The 18,287-nt window shown below is 41.0% G+C and overlaps 2 protein-coding genes across 4 annotated transcripts in view; one reads left to right on the top strand and one right to left on the bottom strand.

Moving 5' to 3' along the window:
• Positions 1-11,062, top strand: part of LOC110981857 (sodium/calcium exchanger 3-like) — a 35,330-nt gene extending 24,268 nt beyond the window's left edge. For 2 of the 3 annotated variants that reach the window (XM_022239839.2, XM_022239840.2), the window contains exons 6-9: positions 408-746; positions 1,658-1,836; positions 3,296-3,631; positions 4,383-11,062. In XM_022239839.2, coding sequence (XP_022095531.1) covers positions 408-746; positions 1,658-1,836; positions 3,296-3,631; positions 4,383-4,628 — 1,100 coding nt within the window. In that variant the 3' untranslated portion in view covers positions 4,629-11,062. The remainder of the gene's footprint in view (positions 1-407; positions 747-1,657; positions 1,837-3,295; positions 3,632-4,382) is intronic. The other variant, XR_015425902.1, reaches the window with a different exon arrangement.
• The window catches only part of LOC110981817 (uncharacterized), a 32,454-nt gene continuing 24,657 nt past the window's right edge, over positions 10,491-18,287 (bottom strand). Inside the window, exons 12-19 of the mRNA XM_022239760.2 lie at positions 17,867-17,965; positions 17,559-17,654; positions 15,926-16,021; positions 14,690-14,785; positions 14,432-14,527; positions 13,577-13,675; positions 12,932-13,027; positions 10,491-12,005 (exon numbers count right to left, since the gene is read on the bottom strand). Coding sequence (XP_022095452.2) covers positions 11,841-12,005; positions 12,932-13,027; positions 13,577-13,675; positions 14,432-14,527; positions 14,690-14,785; positions 15,926-16,021; positions 17,559-17,654; positions 17,867-17,965 — 843 coding nt within the window. The 3' untranslated portion in view covers positions 10,491-11,840. The remainder of the gene's footprint in view (positions 12,006-12,931; positions 13,028-13,576; positions 13,676-14,431; positions 14,528-14,689; positions 14,786-15,925; positions 16,022-17,558; positions 17,655-17,866; positions 17,966-18,287) is intronic.

Genomic DNA, 18,287 nt, shown 5'->3' with positions numbered 1-18,287 from the left:
TCTGCATATTTCATGGAGACTGGAAGCAGTAAGCAGAGTAAAAGCCGCGCTTGCTTAACATCATGCTGAAGAACAAGTGTGGTGAAAAATTGGTCATCTTCTCCAAACTCCCTTGTGTTTTGTACACCATTCTCAAGAATTCCTTTTTACTAGTCCAGTGGAAGCCATTAGTGACTGTACAAACTCTGGTACTAGATCTCCCGGTATTGGGTTGTTTTAAACACCTGTGCATGGTACGGTATCCTTTCGGTAAAGAGAAATAATTGTATTAATATGCCTAGCTTTAGTACTCAAGGATTGTTATCAGTGTGAAAGTACAAAATGTCCGTCCATCTGAAGTAAATTTGTTTCTGCAAAAATGTGTCGACATTTGATTGATTATTGATGGACAATCTTTTATTCCCCAGAGCCCGGAGTCTTTGAGTTCACCAAGACCAGCTACCTGATCAAGGAGAGTGCGGGCAGTGTCTTTGTCCCCGTCAGCCGTAACCAGGGTGTGGACGGCAAGGTGGAGGTCCAGTGGCGCACCAAGGACATGGAGGCGGTCAATGGCAAGGACTACGTGGGCGGGGAGGGCACGCTGGTCTTTGAGCACAATGAGAAGGAGAAGGAAATTGAAATTCCCATCATTGATGACCAGGAGTATGAGAAGGATGAGAGCTTCCAGATTGAGCTGTTTGAACCCACAGGCGGGGCCCAGCTTGGCCGGCTCAAGAAGACGGTGGTGACCATCATCAACGATGATGGTTAGTCTTCTCTCCAATTACAATCTTCACTCTTTCTTTTACTTTATCCAGCCTGCACAAAAAATAATAGTGGGTAATAGTCTATTTTGTGTAAAGATCCTCCCTTGACGAGCAGTGGAAATGGTAAACCATTTGCAAACTGATATATCATGCATAAGCAATTCCCATTGAAGAGTATCAATTTTCTGTTGAATTAAAATATATATTACGTAAAATATTACCAGAACATAAGTAATAGAAAACTGCTGCAAACTGCTTGCTGACTACAGTGGCCTAGATGTAAAATACAAAAAATGTGGAGGGTCTGACGTTTTGATCCTAGCCGAATCTTTCTTGTAGAATCTTTCCCTTTGAGAAACATTCTGCTAGAATCGAAACATCAGGCCCTCATTTCGTGAAATTACCACGGAGAGTAAATCCCTCACCACTGACTCCAAGCATCAGGAAGGCCCCTCGTAGTGGCAGAAGCACTGTGCCAGCTGCTTTTACTGGATGACTCGTCCTGGACATTCCCTTTTTTCCCCTGAACACACTCGTTCAGCCATCAGGGGATTGTCCTGAAAATCATCTGTTCACATACATGGCCAGATTCATCAGTATTTGCATGGGGAAATATACCAAATTACTCCAACACCACAGAAAACGGTACATAAGATCCCTGCGGTTGTCAAAATTTTTTCCGACACAGTGTTGACGTTAAAAAGTACATGAAAAATTCAGTGCAGATATGTACAGAAAGCAAAGCACGAGTTTTGCATTACAATGACTCACCAGGTCCACTTTGACACTAACATTGCAGTGTCCTACCTTTTTTTCTTGCAAGCCTTTCAAGTCTTTTTATTTAAAACTCACCCTTCTAAAATAGTTTGATATTTTTCCCGAGGCTTTCATGCTTTGCTTATGAAACGCAGATTATGCTAGCATCCTGGACCGAGTGGTTGCTATCACTCACGTCAACATGGACCGTCTTAAACTTGGCAATGCCTCCTACGCCGACCAGTTCAAAGATGCCATGAATGTCAATGGCGGCGATGTGGAAGGAGCTGGGGCACTAGACTATATCATGCACTTCCTGACTTTTGGATTCAAGGTAACGCTGTCATTGCCCTCTTCTCTTTCTTTGCCGTTATTCTGGACGTAAAATTTTATTCCAATGATTTTTTAAAATTTACAATTGTCCTGCCAATCTGCCCTGGGGTGTGTTTTGGAGACCCGTAACCGAAAAGTGTTTGTGACATCAAAGTAGTAACAAGGAACATATTAAGGTTGGCCCACAAAAATGAAGAACCAGAAACGGTTACGTGATCAGACAGAGGAAAGCACAAGGAGGCAGACGACACTGTTGATGAACATCATTTTCACTCAATATTTGACAGGTTTCTGATCAGTGCTGCTCTCTCTTTTCAGGTTTGTTCTAGAAGAAAGTATCTCCTTAATTCGCTGCATGTAACAAAAATTTGTAAAATGTATAATTCACTCGTTTGAGGGACGACAAAAATTGCCTGTTTATTTTCTGCCATTTTGAACTGGCGCAGAACCAACTCCAACCTTTGGTTCTTGTTCGGTTGGAACAATGACGTCACAGAGGCATATAAACCAAAGTCACAAAAATGCTTAACCAGTGACCAATGCTGAAGCAAGTTCGTGGTTGGGGTCGCCAAAGCATGCCCCCGAGCAGTACCAAGAGAGGATGCAAGTTTCCCAGGAACGGAGGCTCCTTTACTGGGAACTGCACTCGCTGGTTCTGCCTTGCCTATGATATGCACACATTCTGACATTACAGTCACATCATTACCAACAAAATGAGCACTCCCCACTAACATGGCTCTTTTCAACCAATGAGGGGGTGCTTCTGCGCATGGCAAATGGGTTAAACATTGTAAATTACCATTGCTTTTTTAACTGAGAAATGTCCACTTACAGAATGTAGGGTTTTTTTTGGGGGGGTTAACATGCAAACCACATTTCTGAATGCCGTCTCTTTGCTCAATGCTTTGGGGCTTAGCCTTGCCTTCAAGACTGCATAAACCCTGTGATAAATTTGCAGACTCTGTGTTCTTACCAAGTCAATTTTTATTGTATTAGTCAAGTCACAAGTCATTTTTCCAGCATATCTGATAATATCATTCTGATATCCTTTTATTGCTGATTTAACCTCTATGTACTTGTATGATGCCTTGCAAACAGGTCTGATCCTTGGCTTCATTTTTGGCATCATAATAAGCTTGTATTTCTTGTGATAAAACATCAGTTTTTATCAGTATCAGAGTTTTTAGTTTTGCACATGAAAAGTCACAGATAGCCCCGGAACCTTTTTTCTTGTACATGATTTATTGAAACAAAAGTTGGTAATATCAAGTCAAATTTGTTCGAGTCAAGTCAAGTCACTTCTCCTAAATTAATCTCAAGTCAAAATAATGGTGATTTGAGTCTGAGAGTCTGAATCAGCATGTCAAGTCAGCAACTCTGATCAATAGACCACTCCTTATTGTTTGAACTGGTTAGGTATTCCTTTCATCCAATCTCTTCCCGCTGTCATCGTTGCACAGGTCATTTTTGCAATTGTCCCGCCACCGGGATTCCTTAACAGTGGTGGCTGGATCACATTCGTCTGTGCCCTTGGCATGATTGCCATCCTGACGGCCCTTGTCGGGGATCTTGCCTCCATCTTTGGCTGCCTCATCAATCTGGATGCCAGCATTACGGCCATCACCTTTGTGGCACTGGGCACCAGTCTACCCGATCTCTTTGCAAGCAAGACGGCCGCCCTGAACGAGAAGTATGCCGATAACTCCATCGGTAATGTTACCGGCAGTAACTCTGTCAATGTCTTTCTGGGTCTTGGGTTGCCCTGGTTGATAGCATCGATCTACTGGGCTGCTAAGGTAAGACAGTTCGTAGTTACAACTTGCCCTGGACACTGCATTTGGTTTGTCTAGACAATTAGTGTCGCATTTCTGAGAATGACTCTTTGCACCATAGACATCTAAACAAAGCAAAACCTGCACCTTATCACAAACGTTATTGCTGCATATAATCAATGCAGGCTGTCAAAACACATAAGACGAGTTTTGTAGCATGGCGATCGAAAAAAGTAGACTTTTGGCAGGCAGCACTGAAGACGTTTTACAGGTCCATCTTACGCATTGTACTTGACCACAAGCTGTTTATCACATCTGGGTAAATGCATCAAAATTCCCAGAGGATTTAACATCCCTGCAGGCTTCGTATTTGTGTGTACATAGTGAAATGTGCAGTCAAGATATTAATGGTTGGCACAAAAGGCCTAGCCTATGCTCTGTCTTAATCACTAGCTATTATGAAAGTGTACACCGTACGGTTTGGTAGATACATGTGTGTACTCTATGTGTTCGCTGACTTCTGAGGGACGCATCTCATGCATCGGGAAGGATTCTGGCCAGTGGCATACCCCCCTCCCTTAACCCTCCATTTGAAATCTTCAGACGAACAAATGTTCATTGTATGAGCCACAGTTCAGCTACTTTCACTAGCCCTTTGCCAAAATGTACACACTCCTGGATATACCCTTCCACCCTCCCCCAAGTGTCACACAACAGTTACAGGGTGTGATGTTCTATCTATTTGTGTCTATTTGTTTCGGTTTGTCTTTACTAGGATGACGAGTTCATTGTTCCTGCTGGTGCCTTGGCCTTCAGCGTCAGTGTCTACACCATCTGTGCCGTGGCGTGCATCATCTTACTCATGCTACGCCGTTTCCTGCGCGTCTTTGGCAAGAACGAGCTGGGCGGACCCTTCGGCCCCAAAATAGGCTGCGGCGTATTCCTGATCTCTCTCTGGGTCCTGTACATCCTGTTGTCATCCTTCCAAGTCACTAAATACATTTTCCCTATTGATGAGTAGACAGGCGCTTACGGTAAAGTTTAGCGTGCTCTGAGATATTTGGAATTTTGGGGGAGACCCGTAATTCCGCAGGGACGGGAGGGGGGGATAACTTTGGTAGCCAGGTCTTGACCTTGTGATCTGATCGACCTATTCCCATGTGCCCCATGCACAAGTAACCCTCCACAGCAAGAAACGATCAACATTGTTGCTGCCAAAGAACGTTGGAGTTGCAGTTGTGACTGTGTATCCCTCTAGCAGCAGCAAGTATGGGCATGCGACCAGTGCGATCGACGTACATGCATAACATGTCATTGGGCTCTCTTGAGTCGTCTACACAGTATGTACAATTTTATTGCATTGCATGCAGCCCACAGAAATTACTTCAAGTGTATTTGCCCTTTATAAAGCCCCCCTCCCCCTAAAATGGTGTTCCCTCGTCAAAGAATGAAATATTGTAGGTACGTACAACCTATTTAATGACCAGGGGCCAATTTCATAGAGCTGCTAAAGCAAAAAAAATTGTTTAAGTGCGAGAAAACCTTGCTTGACAAATCAGGTAACCAGCCAAAACTCCATGTGATGTATATTGTTTTGGGATCGTATTTAGCTGTCGTTTGGTTAGCATGACAATAGATAGAGTTTGAGCTGGTAACCCTTGTTTTTTTTAAGCAATTTTTTTTTATGCTTAAGCAAACTTTGTGCTTAAGCAGCTCTATGAAATTGGCCCCAGATCTTTATTATATTTATATTATATACTCCTATCACTTTATATGAAAGCACCAATTTTTCTGGTCAGTGAGTGGTCAAACCTAGATTATTCTCCCAGCAGCGACATTTTATGCCGTAGATTGTGCTGTCATTTTGATGTATTTATCATTTTTGTTTCAATGTACGCAAATGTGAGCCTTTGAAAGAAGTTATGCATGATGTACACACAACATGCAAAAGATGGCGTAGCGGGTATATATACTTGTAGTTGATAGAAAGCCAGTCGTATAGTAAATATCCAAGATGATTGACTTCTGCAAAGTCAGTGAGTGATAGCTTAGAAGAATTCTTGCCTCTCCTTCATCAAGGTTCAGGTTGGTGTAGTTTATGTACTGCGTGTTGTATTTATATTCTAAATTTTCATCCAGTAAATCTCACTTCTTGCCAATCTTCTCTGGCCTTGACCTTTTTTGTGTGGAAGTTTATAATTCCCATAGGGGTGCCTTCAGCGATAAACACTGATACAAACACTTGGGTTCTTTGTTCCTTTCTGTTTGCATTTTCCATACTCGATAGCATCAGTTTTGCTTGATTTAAAAACAGTAAGGGCAGAGTAACATATGCTCATAGGACTAGCGTCGCTCAATCTGTGAAGCAAAGCTCTTTCTGTTAGATTCTTGGATAGGTTTAGAGGAGTGAATGACTCTGACCATGGATTGCAACTACAATCGTTACCATCTTACAATCTTTCACAATCCTCTAGGAAGGTTTTGGGGATCGTGGCAAGCTGAGTAGCCATGATTACTTCACTTGGGGCTTCGATCCAGATCCTTCAGATCCTCTAGGAAGGTTTTGGGGGATTGTGGCTAGCAGAGTCCAGCCACAGTTACTGCCTTTGGGACTTAGTGCCCCTTAGGAATGTGAAAGATAAAACCATTGATTTAGAATTCTTGAGGCCTTGAGTGGTCCTGGTTAAAATGCTCATGAAGTTTAGGCAAAACACTGCCAGGTAGGGTTGATGGGCAGTGAGATTGTACTGCCAACATCTCACCATGTCACTTGTATATTTGCATGAAGTGTTTTTCCTCCAGCTTTTTTCAGTTGTGGGGGGGGAATTGGCTGGTTGAGTGGACAAATCAAAAGTTACAACATTGGACTTTGTACAGAAAGTCAGTGCCAATGGTTGAATCCAAGTTGTTGGACCAAAGATCCAAGATGGATGTGTATCCCAATATTTTTTCTATTTGTACATGTATCTTATAGAGTCATACATGTACATGTTTCAGAACTCTGGGTCTTTCATTGCAAAACCTCTATGAAGTTTTTATTTCAACAATTTCTTTTTATACTGTAGACTTTTAACGCTTACTTTTCACTTGTGCTTTTATGAGGATAATATAAAACGGTATTTATATGTTTGGAATATTTGTGAACAAAGTTTTTTTCTACTTTTCCAAATTTGAATGGTAAGATAGGCCAGTGCTGCCTTTTTAAAAGTTGTATAATGCTAGTACCAACCGTAGGTAGTCTCGGTAGAAAATGAAAGTGATACACATACTAGAGTTAGACCTAAATGTAGTTATTAAGTATTTTGATGGTGTGCAAATTTTCAACATGTTAACGTGGATTTCTTTTAACTGACTGTTTTTGGAGACGAAGACAGAATAACTAGATTTTTCAGAAACTTCCAGGCTCTGATTTCCTGCTGAGGATTTGAGTTTTCAAGCTTGTAAATACCAGTGCCAGATCATAATGATGACATCAGCTCTTGATTTTGGCTCCTAATGCTTGAAGGTGGTAAGGACAAGTACATTTCCTCCTACACTCGTTCATTCAGAGGTAACATGTCTCCCGTTTTTTAATCCTTTAGCGGTGATACTTGTGGCATGCTTGTAATGAGACTTTGACAATTTGGATTATCAGCTACTGAAAATGCATCCGCTGGGATTGTCCATTTCTGTCATCTTTTCCACATGCGAACCATTCCCGCACCCAGGAGTGTATGCAAGAAAAGGTTGGCCTTTGACCTTTCCTCTTAATTTACAACAGCGTACACAAAGCCTGCATTTTGTCCACTCGTGAAAAAAAGAACAAAGATGACCCCTTGAAGCTTGCATCAAGCCCCCATTATGAACTCTGGACATACTTGTGGCTGTTTGAGGGTCTGGTCGAAGCTTTTTAACTGATTATTTACATTGAGGATTAGATCAAGCCTAAAGTCATATTAAATCTATGAGCTGTGCCCATTTAATGGGATTGATCAGAGCTTTGAAATGATGACAGCCCTGTGAGGGCTCAAATCAGAGTGGGCCAATTTCATGGTGCCGCCAAGCAAGGAATGTTGCCAAGCTCAAAATAGTCGGTTTGGAATTGGTAAGAGGTTACCAGCTGGAACACCTTGCAGTGTACATTGTTTGTTAACTGGTCCTCTGCTGACATCTTCTCAGCACAGATATTTTTGCTTTGCACTGTTTTCCTGGAATCTGGCTTGAATGGCCTGCAAAACAGTCAGCTAGAAGTCTCTTCACTGTCTGAGGGATTCTGTTATCCCTCCTTGTACATATTCTTTGGTAATAGTATTTGTTTTTAAGTGTTAAGAATTTTTATTTTTTTTGCTCACCCTGGCGAGCCAAATTGACCTGGAGGTCAAGTTGGTGGTGGAGGTGATGTCAACCCAAACAACATATCATATCTTAAAGTGTCTAAATGAACAAAAGTAACTTTTTTTATGGTGGAAATCCAGTATGGGGTATTTGCAATAGTAGGAGTTGTGTATAAAAAGGAACATTTTACGCAGTAAGCAAGAAGGCATTATGCGTATTCGCCAGAAAATTGGTGCATGTATGTTAATGTGTATCTGCAGCAGACACTGCACTAGATGTACAAGTGCATAAATAATAGAAGTTCAGAATGTTTGACATTTTAGACAAGGAGGTTATATGGAGTACATGTAGTTAGCAGTGCTGTGGTCAAGTCAGGAGTCCATTCGTTAATAGATCACAGTTCAGTTCACAAGTCAAGTCACAAGAACATAGTTTACTGGAAAAGCTTGTGACTTGATTTGAGACAGAATGACCCATGATTGATCTGTGAGGACTTGCTGTCGACTCGGCTGTAACACTGGTCAAATTTGATTCATAGAAGTTTCTGTAAAAAGGCATGTACGTGTACCTATTCATTCAGTGAACTCTTTCTGTTCTCTCTTCTGTTTGAATGGTTCACTGAGAGTTGTGCAGGTGTTCATGTAAATTGCTTGGATAGAAGAGGGTTTGTAAGGCTTAAGTTGAGTAGATGTATTTCCGTAATTAACCGGTAGTGTTTACAATGTACAACTTCCTGTGCTGCATGAGTTTTGATAACAGTGAATATGAGAGAATGTTCATCATTCCACTTGCCTTAAAATTCGGCATTTGCTGTAATAATCATGTACTTTGCATGGAGTGTTTTGCATAGATGTCCATGTATTAAACAAAATGAACTTGTGCTGATGAAATACCGTTAAAAAAATATTTTAAACTTGATGATGATGTGGCAAGGTCACTGTAAGTGCATAATTAACCTAGTAGTAATGCTGCGGCATGAACCGTAATGTGGCTAGCAAAACAATTAAGGGGTATACCCCCTCACACTGGATATCTGTATGGGTATTCTTCCATGGAAACTGTCGGCAAAAGCACTGAATGGAAAATCAGATTTTTATGAATATCAAAATTTTCTTTCTTTTGAAGTGAATGTATAGTTGCTGTGTGTTTCTACTTGGAGCTATTTACATCATGATACATATCAGAGAGACTTTCTAAGATGGTGGTGTCATTGTAATAATGTTTATGAATATTCATTCAAGGAGCAACATCGTCTACATCATCCACTACTGCTGCTGGGGGGAGGGCATGTATTCAGGTTGTATCTAAAAATGTTCCAGCTCAAGATGATCATAACACATTTGTGATGGTGTGTTTGTATTTTTTCTTGGAATTACACCGACTGTATAATGTAGTTGATGTATTTGGCTTTGCAGCCATACTTGAAGACTTGCTTAGAACAGATTTTTCATGAAGCATTTACGTGAAATTTGACATTGCAGCGTAAAATGTCGCAGTATTGTAGCAGTGCAATGTGTAGGTCCCACATAGTTATTGCTTTGTCGAGAGAACTGCTGAAGTTTTTACCCTGGTTTGCACCAACTCGGCTCTGTGCGTAAATGTCAGTGTTGTAGTTGAGTATTTTCTTCTGAGTACAGAGTACTGCCGAGTACTTCAATTTCTGAATACCTGAAGTGTGAGTACTTAACCAGCCAAGTACAAGAAGTGATTTTCAAGTACGAGTACTTGTATCTCTGAGTACGAGTACTTGTACCTCTGAGCACTTGAGTACAAGTACTTGTACCTCCGAGTATGAGTGCTTGTACCTCCGAGTACAAGTAATTGTATCTCCAAGTATGAGTACTACAACACTGTGAAAATGTGGATGTAAATTTAAGGCTGGGTCCGGAGGTTATATAGCTGCAGCTAAGATGTATGTACATGATGTAAGGCTAGTTCATACTTGAGGGTTGATTCATACAAAAGCTAAGTGAAATTGACGTCATGAAGAATTTCTTGCGAAACTTGCTTGCATTAAACTGTTTGACTTTTCGAAATATCACAGAACGAATATTTGATCAGACATCACAAATTTGCATTCGTGTTCATCTTTACGTCAAGTATGAACCGGCCTTGATGTGTTGCCTCTGCAGGATGTATTATTTGGCATCGGTTACGGGTATTTGTCACGAAGATGCATGTACAGAGATCATTCTTAAGGGAGCATTTCAAAGGTTGGAACTCTAAAGAATGTTCTAACAAGTACATTGCTTTTTTTCCCAGTTGGGAACATTGGCTTGTCCTTGTTAGAACAATGTATGTTCCTGAATCGGAATAATGTCCATCTGTGTGCGTGTTAGCTCTGGAATGGCATGTTCCTACTAGGAATACAGTGAATTTGCACTAGTTCAAAAAGAAGCATTCCAGTGGGAACTAGAACGTTTTGACATTCAAAATGTTCCTGAAGTTGGATTTGATGGTAGGCCACATGACCAGGGCCCACTTTCACAATCGCTAACCACAGAATTCCGTGCTAACGATCAACGTTATACGCTTACATAGCGAACAGAAACAGTCCTTAGTTACAGGATTTAAACATGAGTATTTTATTGCTACATGTAATTAGTAAACCATGCTACCCATTAACAAAGACTTTTCTGCAATAGTTTGCAGCAGTCTTTTGACAATAAAAGTATCTTTTTTTAGTATCCTCTTGTAAACTTTTCAACCTATAAACTTATCAAATCCATGAGGTAATTATTTCTGTGTGCGTTTCCTTTTCTGACCTAGTTTGCCCTACCCTAACCTGCCTTCCTTTCCTATCTCACATACACAAAAAGGTTCAAATTAATAAAATGTAACATTTTGTAGCGGATATTATACTTCATCCAAAAAAAAAAAAGAAAAAGTCACATGGCAAATTGGATTCGATGAGTTTTGTCACCATATTTACAAAGTAAAAGTTTTGTACAGTGAGTTTCATTAGGTTGAGTGTCTCTTTTTGCAGTTTTGGCCCAGTATTTTCGGTAAAGTCCTGGTTATTCCATTTACTTAAGAATGACATGATTGGAATCTGAAGTCAAGTTATAAAGTCTGTCTTAAATTTGCTGTCCTGGCAACCTTCTGCATATCATTTAAATAAATATTTAATGAGGAACCTTCTGTGCTGTGAATCAGTCTTTCATTTTCATGTTACTTGGTTCCATTTCCCTTTTATTTAGATTACAGTTTACTGAAATTAGTACCCTGCATCAAAAATACTACCACCTATTAAGCTTGAATTGAAATTACAGCATCACGGGCAAAGTATTTAGGTTCGTGAAATACATGATACAATTTATGCACTTACAAAAATATTCACCTTGAATCTACTTACACACTATTTACTTGGAAAATACATGTACTTTGAAGAGGTTAGGCAAGATGTACACATTTTTTACTTGAAGTCGTTGAGTGGGCATTGCTTTTAGTAAAGTCTTCCAGGTGTGGTGGCAGGGTTAGTCTTTTGAATGGACGGTCATGTCCAAGATAGGCTATTGCTGTAGGAGTTTATAACACCTCACCCACAGAACCTGTATCTTAATTGGCCGAGAATGAGTCACGTGGCATTTGCCATTTTAGCATCTTGTGCACGGCCAAAAAAGGCAAATATTCATCCAAATGGGCACCACCAGCAAGGGGGGTCAGATTAGTGCAGAGGAATTTTCTTCCTCTCTGCAACTCGGTCTCTAATCCTGCCCAAGCCGACCTGGGTTTTGCGTTTTCAGTCCCTACCTACTCAGTGCGTTTCCTCTTGACTATTTATCAGGGGGAAGCTTCTCTTACCTTTGAAACTGAACACTTCATCTTTACTTGCAGTGGTAACTGACACAATGTTGTTTTCTCCCCACATTTCCCTCATACCAGAGGTGACCTGGCTCCCACCAAGATATCCGTCACCTTAGGTTGGTTTGGCATCCTCGGAGCTGGACGGTCCAGCTCCCTCTTGCTCCTCCGTTCCCTTACTGTCTCCCAAGGGCTTGTACTTCCCTTGGCCCAGAAGCGTGGCCAGTATTTCCACATCTGGGTTCATCTGCATGCACAGACCGTACGCTGACAAACCGATCTGAAGGAAGGAACAGTTATGATCATAAGTTTACATACACTTTGAAAGTGTTGAAGTACAGCGTTCGACCTTATCTATCCTTAGTAACGATTGGCTTTCTACATATAATAAATCAGAGCAACTACTCGACAGGTTCCTGTAAATGAGATGATGGGCAGGCCAATCAGCTACAGAACAAGTGATAGCAGCCATGAATCGGCAATGCTTCAAAAACTGTAATGTAACATTTCTAGTCCAAGTGTAAGCAAACTTTGACCGTGTAGTGTCATGTAGTTACACATGACGAATCACAGTAACAGGAAAACTGTTCAGAGTCTGGAACTGTTTTATATCCAGTTTATTCCAAAGCATCTTTTGGAATAATAATATTAGAAATTATGAACTGTAATAAATGGAGACTCGGACCACATCCCCAAAATCCAAGGACAGGGGAAAGTTATCATGTGAAGGATCTTTTGTTTTTTTTGTCAACATGTAAATGTGAAGAGGGAACAGTTTTAGGATATTTCTATTCCAAGCTGGCCATGAAACAACGTATGCTTTTAACTTTTTGTAGACAAATCCCATGACCATGGCAATGCTATCACTGGTCATTTGCAGTGGCCCATACCATAGAGGAAGGACACAGAAGGAGTTTGAAATGCCCAGGGTATCATCTGGCCAATTACCACTTTCTGGCACTGTATGTCCCTAGCCAGAGCACAGTGAGCGCTTGCTACGCACCATCTGTTTTACAACCACAAAACTCCTTTGTACCCTAGGATTGCAGCCAAAGTTTTCACTGGTAACCTGTTACACATACAAATGTGCTTGTGACATTAACTTTGGTACTCTGTTAGCAAAATGCCCAATTAGGGTTGAAGAAAGCAAAGCAGCACAAGAACAACAGTGTGATTTGCAAAACAAAACTGGAATGCATGAGATACCTCTGTCTTAAGAGCTCCATCTGCCCCAGCCAAGAGTAGAATCCTGACACATTCCTCGTCTTTCAGGACGGAATTATGAAGTGCAGTAAAACCGACCTTTGTCATCCAAAATGGGGGAGAAAACCAAAACTTTCTGTCCAATTATTTTGAGATCTTGTGTTTTGTGTTCTCTATACCACCCAATTCTGTTCAGTACATAAATCAAAGCTTGGACTCAGGCTGGAGTGAAAGTGCAGAGTAGATTTTCTTAATATCCTTTGACATACTGATTGGCCTTTATGACATTCTGCGTCTCATACTTCAATTGAATCCAAGTGCTGTTTTTCCCTTTGAATGGCAGTTACAACCTATTTCTGACTGACAAAATGAGATATTCTGGAACAGTTCATGTGATATACTTCACGGATTGCCTGCAGTCGGATTTCCTCTAATTCCAAATAACAGCATGCTGCTGGAAACATATCAGTTCTTTTTATTTAAAAATTTTTTTTTAAGAACTCCATCTCAATCGAGTGAATCTCAATAGAGTGTAATTTTCAGGTGTGTAATCAATCCTACTGGCTTTTCACATCTGGTCAACGGGTGAATCCTACTTGAAAGTTGACACAATACCAAATGATGGCGCACGGAGCTGGGCCTACTCACCTTATCCACGGCATCGACGGCAGCACCTTTGTCGAGGAGGTACTGCAGTGACTTGGCATTCCCACCGGCGGCGGCTGAGTGCTGGGGCAAAGTGCCTTTCTAGAAACAGAACAATCAAATCTAATGCATTTACATGAGGTTCCATCTCTACGCGTTCATTTGAGTTGACACAGATCACCACTAAACATGACACCAACTATGGTTGAACAATAATAGTCAATCTCTCATTGTCAATGTGCTTCCATAATTACTAATCCTTCTGCACAAACAAGCCCAATGGAAGTGGCAGAGTAACTTCATGTATATTTTATATTGTGCTCTGGTAGTCACTGCCATTTCGCCTGACAACTATCAAGTTGATGGTGTCCTCCCTAACAAGAAAATGGCTACTGCGAACCAGCCGCACAACTGTGCCCAGAGGGCCGGTTCCAAATAGTCTACAAGAATACAAGAAAAAAAAAAATCTCCCCGAGGCAAGCCACATCTTGAAATAGTTCACGGTCCCCACTGCTACATCTGACTTCGACCGGCCAGCCGAGCGCGGCAAGCATGGTGCTCAAGTGGTTAAGACGTATGTGCTAGTAAGCAGGAGGTCATGGGTTTGAGTCGCACCTAAGTAACCTTGTGATTTTTTTGCAAGATCTCGGACAAGCACTGAGTATATCGTGTTTATAAATATATACATCGGATAAGGGCAAAAAACTTGTAATTGAAGAACACTTCAATCATCCTGTAATCCAGTCAAGTTAGTCAAAATATCCTCAACCATAACTTGTGCATGAATTCGATTCATCTTGAACATCTGTCCAAAACATATGGCATCAATAGTACAAGCTGTTGTTCACAGTTGTTCACCTTGGATGCTATGTCCAGACGAGCTCCGGCATCAAGCAGCAATTTACAAGAATCTGCACTGTTACAGGCAGCCACATGCAATGCCGTCCGTCCATCCTGGAGAGAGAATTAACGCTAGCACATCAGAACCGCTCCAATCACACACTGTCACCAAGAACTAAATGAATGTGTTTTAATTCACACAACTGCATTTTTACCCTCACCTGGATGATCTCTATGAACATCTGGAAATGAGGATGACACAATTAAGATACAAACCTCATTCTGGGCATCCAGTTGGCAGCCAGCCTCGATGAGAAGCTTGGTTCCTTCCGAGTTTCCCTCGGCTGATATAAAAAGTGGAGTAGATCCATCCTAATCAACCAATTGAAAATGCATAGCATGGGAGATTCTGTAGTGGTACGTTTGGGACCTGATCTCAGAGCCTGACAATGCCCTGCATTAACCACCTGCTGCCAGGTGGAATTTGAAGTTGCATGACGTAAAACCGGGAGATTTTCAAGATTTTCCATTTTCCAAATTCTTCAAAAAATCGTAGCTTCATTTACTGGACATTTTCACCCACAAGAATAACTGTCTGGTGACTTTTCTAATCTGAAAAACCACATCTATTGATGCCTGAGTATTTCAGCCAGGCTTGCAGCCTTGTAAAAAGAGCCCAGATTGTGCGGTGTTATGTAACTTCTTTTGTTCCCGAAACTGGCACAGTGCGCTACTGGCGTCTTTTGTTACAAGGCCCAGCTCTTTTGTCCAGTTTTGGGCTCTCCAGTTTTGCGTATAAAGCCTATGTGCCTGAAACCGGGCTACCGGCAGCATATGGTTAATACTGAATTCAAATGGCAAGTGTTTTTCTATGTTCATTAACTGTTCTTAGATTAGTCTGTTGTGCATTGTACTGTCCGATGACCATCCAAAAACACCAGTGACAGCATGTTGTCTGACCTTACCATTCAAACTCTTGAAACCTGGAAGCATTTGTCACACAGAAACAAGCTTCCACAGACCAATTTTTCGGTTTCATAGACACAGATCCAATTTCTCAGCTTTTGTAATAAGTTCAAAATAAGTTTCCCTTGAACACATTTCTAATGGAGAACAGAGAAATGCTCAGACCTTCAGAATAAAATGTGTTAAAAATACTTAGGAGCTTTCCAACTTTTATCCAAGACTTCAATTTGAAGAGCCTTCCAAATTTTGAACTCACATTATGAGCTGTCATCAGCTGAAAGCGGTCAAAGCAGAGAGATGATTTCTAAAACCCTGGGGTCATGATCTCTATATTGGCTTCCACTCCTATCTGATGCCTACCTATTTGAATTCTGATATGCAGTTTCCCTTGCCTATTTATCAGAGTCACGTCAACTGCCTCAAAGCTCTGCTACGAGACTCCCTTCCTCCACACTGCCAATCAGCGTTGTGAGTGACATTAGTTGAACCAATCACATACAGTGCTTTCCGGAGCTTGTACCAATGTGAGGGTAGACTGGGACTCACCTGTGACCGAGCGTTAACACTGGCTCCTGCCTCAATGAGCAATTTCAAGCTTGCCGCACTTCCACTAGCTGCATTGAAGACCGGCGTCATCCCATCCTGAACACGACAATCAAAACCACACAAAGTCATGTTTTACCATACCACAGAGGACAAGGCATTCTTTCCTACAACTCCTTAAACACTCCCCCCCCCGCAGACTAAGCAGAGGCACTTACTACAGAGGACAAAACTAACAAAAGGCTGACCGGTGGAGGACAGAAAAAATCGTTAACAACCTTTTGCATGTCCATCCTCTATACAGGAAACTGCAGCTTTGGGTACGAGCATGATGACATTCATTCATTACTTAAAGGAAACAGGAAATAGAAATATTTTTATAAATTTTACTGAAACACTTGAAATTGCATCTTTGGGTTTCAATTTACCTTTTTAAAAAATTGTTGTTTTGCAATTTTAACCCATATTTTGATGCTTTTTTGGTTTTTATGCTAATGCAATTTGCATATTCATGAGCAGAACTATGATGTCATCCAAGGCACTGAATCTCAATGTTGCACTGATCTGTGCACAGAAAATTTCTAGATTTTGTTAACCACTGCTATGGCAGATTTCATTTTCTTTGGCAATTTATTGAATCCTTTTCACAGAAATGTTCCCAGATAGCAAATTTGGGTTCACAATTTGAACATGAAAACCTGAACCATGTGTTCCTGGATTTAAATCAAATCAAAAGCGCCCTCACTTGTCCAGAAATGCTTGGTCAAGAGAGTCATGTTGGCGAGGTAGTTCTTTCCTCGCCTTCCACCTCTGTGGTCCCGGGTTCGATTCCTGGCCCAGTCCACAAGTGGATTGGGTTTTCAGTCCCTACCTGACTCTATGGGTTTTACCCAGAATGTTCCTCTGGGGTTTTCCTCCCACCTCTAAAACTGTAACTTCTTCTTATAGTCTCCTCTTTACTGATGTTGGTGAATGTGGGTCATTTGGCGGCTGCCCGAGGCGCCCTTGTATGCCATTGGCTCAACCATGTTTAAATGCATTCATTGTTCCACGCTTAATGTCTTCATTGTACAGTGCATTTGAACATATCGATATGAAATTTGCACTTTATAAATAAATAAAATATTATTATTATTATCAATTTTTAATGAATGAAAAAGTGCACTGCTCAGTTCACATAACTCAAAAAAGATGTCAAACTGTCTTCATACATGGAAGAAGAGTACAGAGATACACAGGAAGGGATTCTAAGAAAAATTCATTTCCTGGATCCTTTAAATATCAATTATTTCCTTCAGTTGTACCTGTACTGCGCTTTTGATCATTTTGGAAATGGGGCATGATAACTTTTCAATTATTATTATTATGAAAACACAACCAAATTTACCATTGGCTTGGGCATAAAATCAAATAGGAGCAACACTTTTGAGTTTCTATTAGATTCTAGAAGAATCCCACAACAGTTTACTCTTTGGAAATGAGTCGCACGAACAAGAAATGTAGACTGCTGAAACAAACTAGCGACAGTGAGCAAAGCTTGCACATGTGGCACTTTGCCCTGAGGGATGCGGTTGCTAGGTTACAAAGCACCCCCTCTTGTTTACTTGCAGAACCTTTACTATCGAGGGAAACACACCGTTGTTTTAGCTTCGACGTCAGCACCTTTAGCCAATAAAGCCTTCACAGAATCAGGATGTCGTGTCGCTGCCTTGTGAAGAGGTGTCCAACCATGCTGTAAAGAGAAAAATATTCAGAGAAAACAATCAGTTTTGAAAACAATCACATCTTGGAAGTGACGGGCAAAACTTGAGTACCACTGATTCATAAAACAAGAGCCTTACGCTGAAGCAGTGGGCAAATCAGAACCGCATCACCAACTTAAAATGGGGACCATGTTTGGCACAAAATAATATGGGGTCACTTTTAGTGAATGACGCAGCTCACCCGATTTCGTGAGAGGATGTCCGCCCCTTTATCGATCAGGAACTCAATGGCTTTTGCGCTGTTCATCCTGGCTGCAGCATTCAATGGGCTATCCCCCGACTGAAATTTGACAATTATGAAACAGTCTGAAAAACAGGGCAAACTGTTTTCTCCACAGGACCATTCCAAAAACCCTTACATAGATTGTATTCACATGTCGGCCATCTTGAATTGAAAGTGAGGTCAAACTTTTCATTCACAGAACCTGAGAGTAAAAATAACAGTTACAAAATAAAAGTTTAATACTATAACGGACCTCTTAATAAGGTCTATTTGGGGATTACCTACAACAGCATTTTGGTGTAACATAAGTTGAAGTTTCCTGTGTGGCCTCAGTTTGAATGGACCATTCCACCGACCCATCTCACACTGCCACCAATTT

This window comes from Acanthaster planci, linkage group LG07, assembly GCF_054643075.1.
Source record: "Acanthaster planci isolate LZ-2023a linkage group LG07, COTS_SCS, whole genome shotgun sequence".
In the NCBI taxonomy this organism is placed as follows: domain Eukaryota; kingdom Metazoa; phylum Echinodermata; class Asteroidea; order Valvatida; family Acanthasteridae; genus Acanthaster; species Acanthaster planci.
The sequence above is the reverse complement of the archived record's forward strand: the minus strand, read 5'-3'. Positions and strand labels throughout refer to the sequence as shown.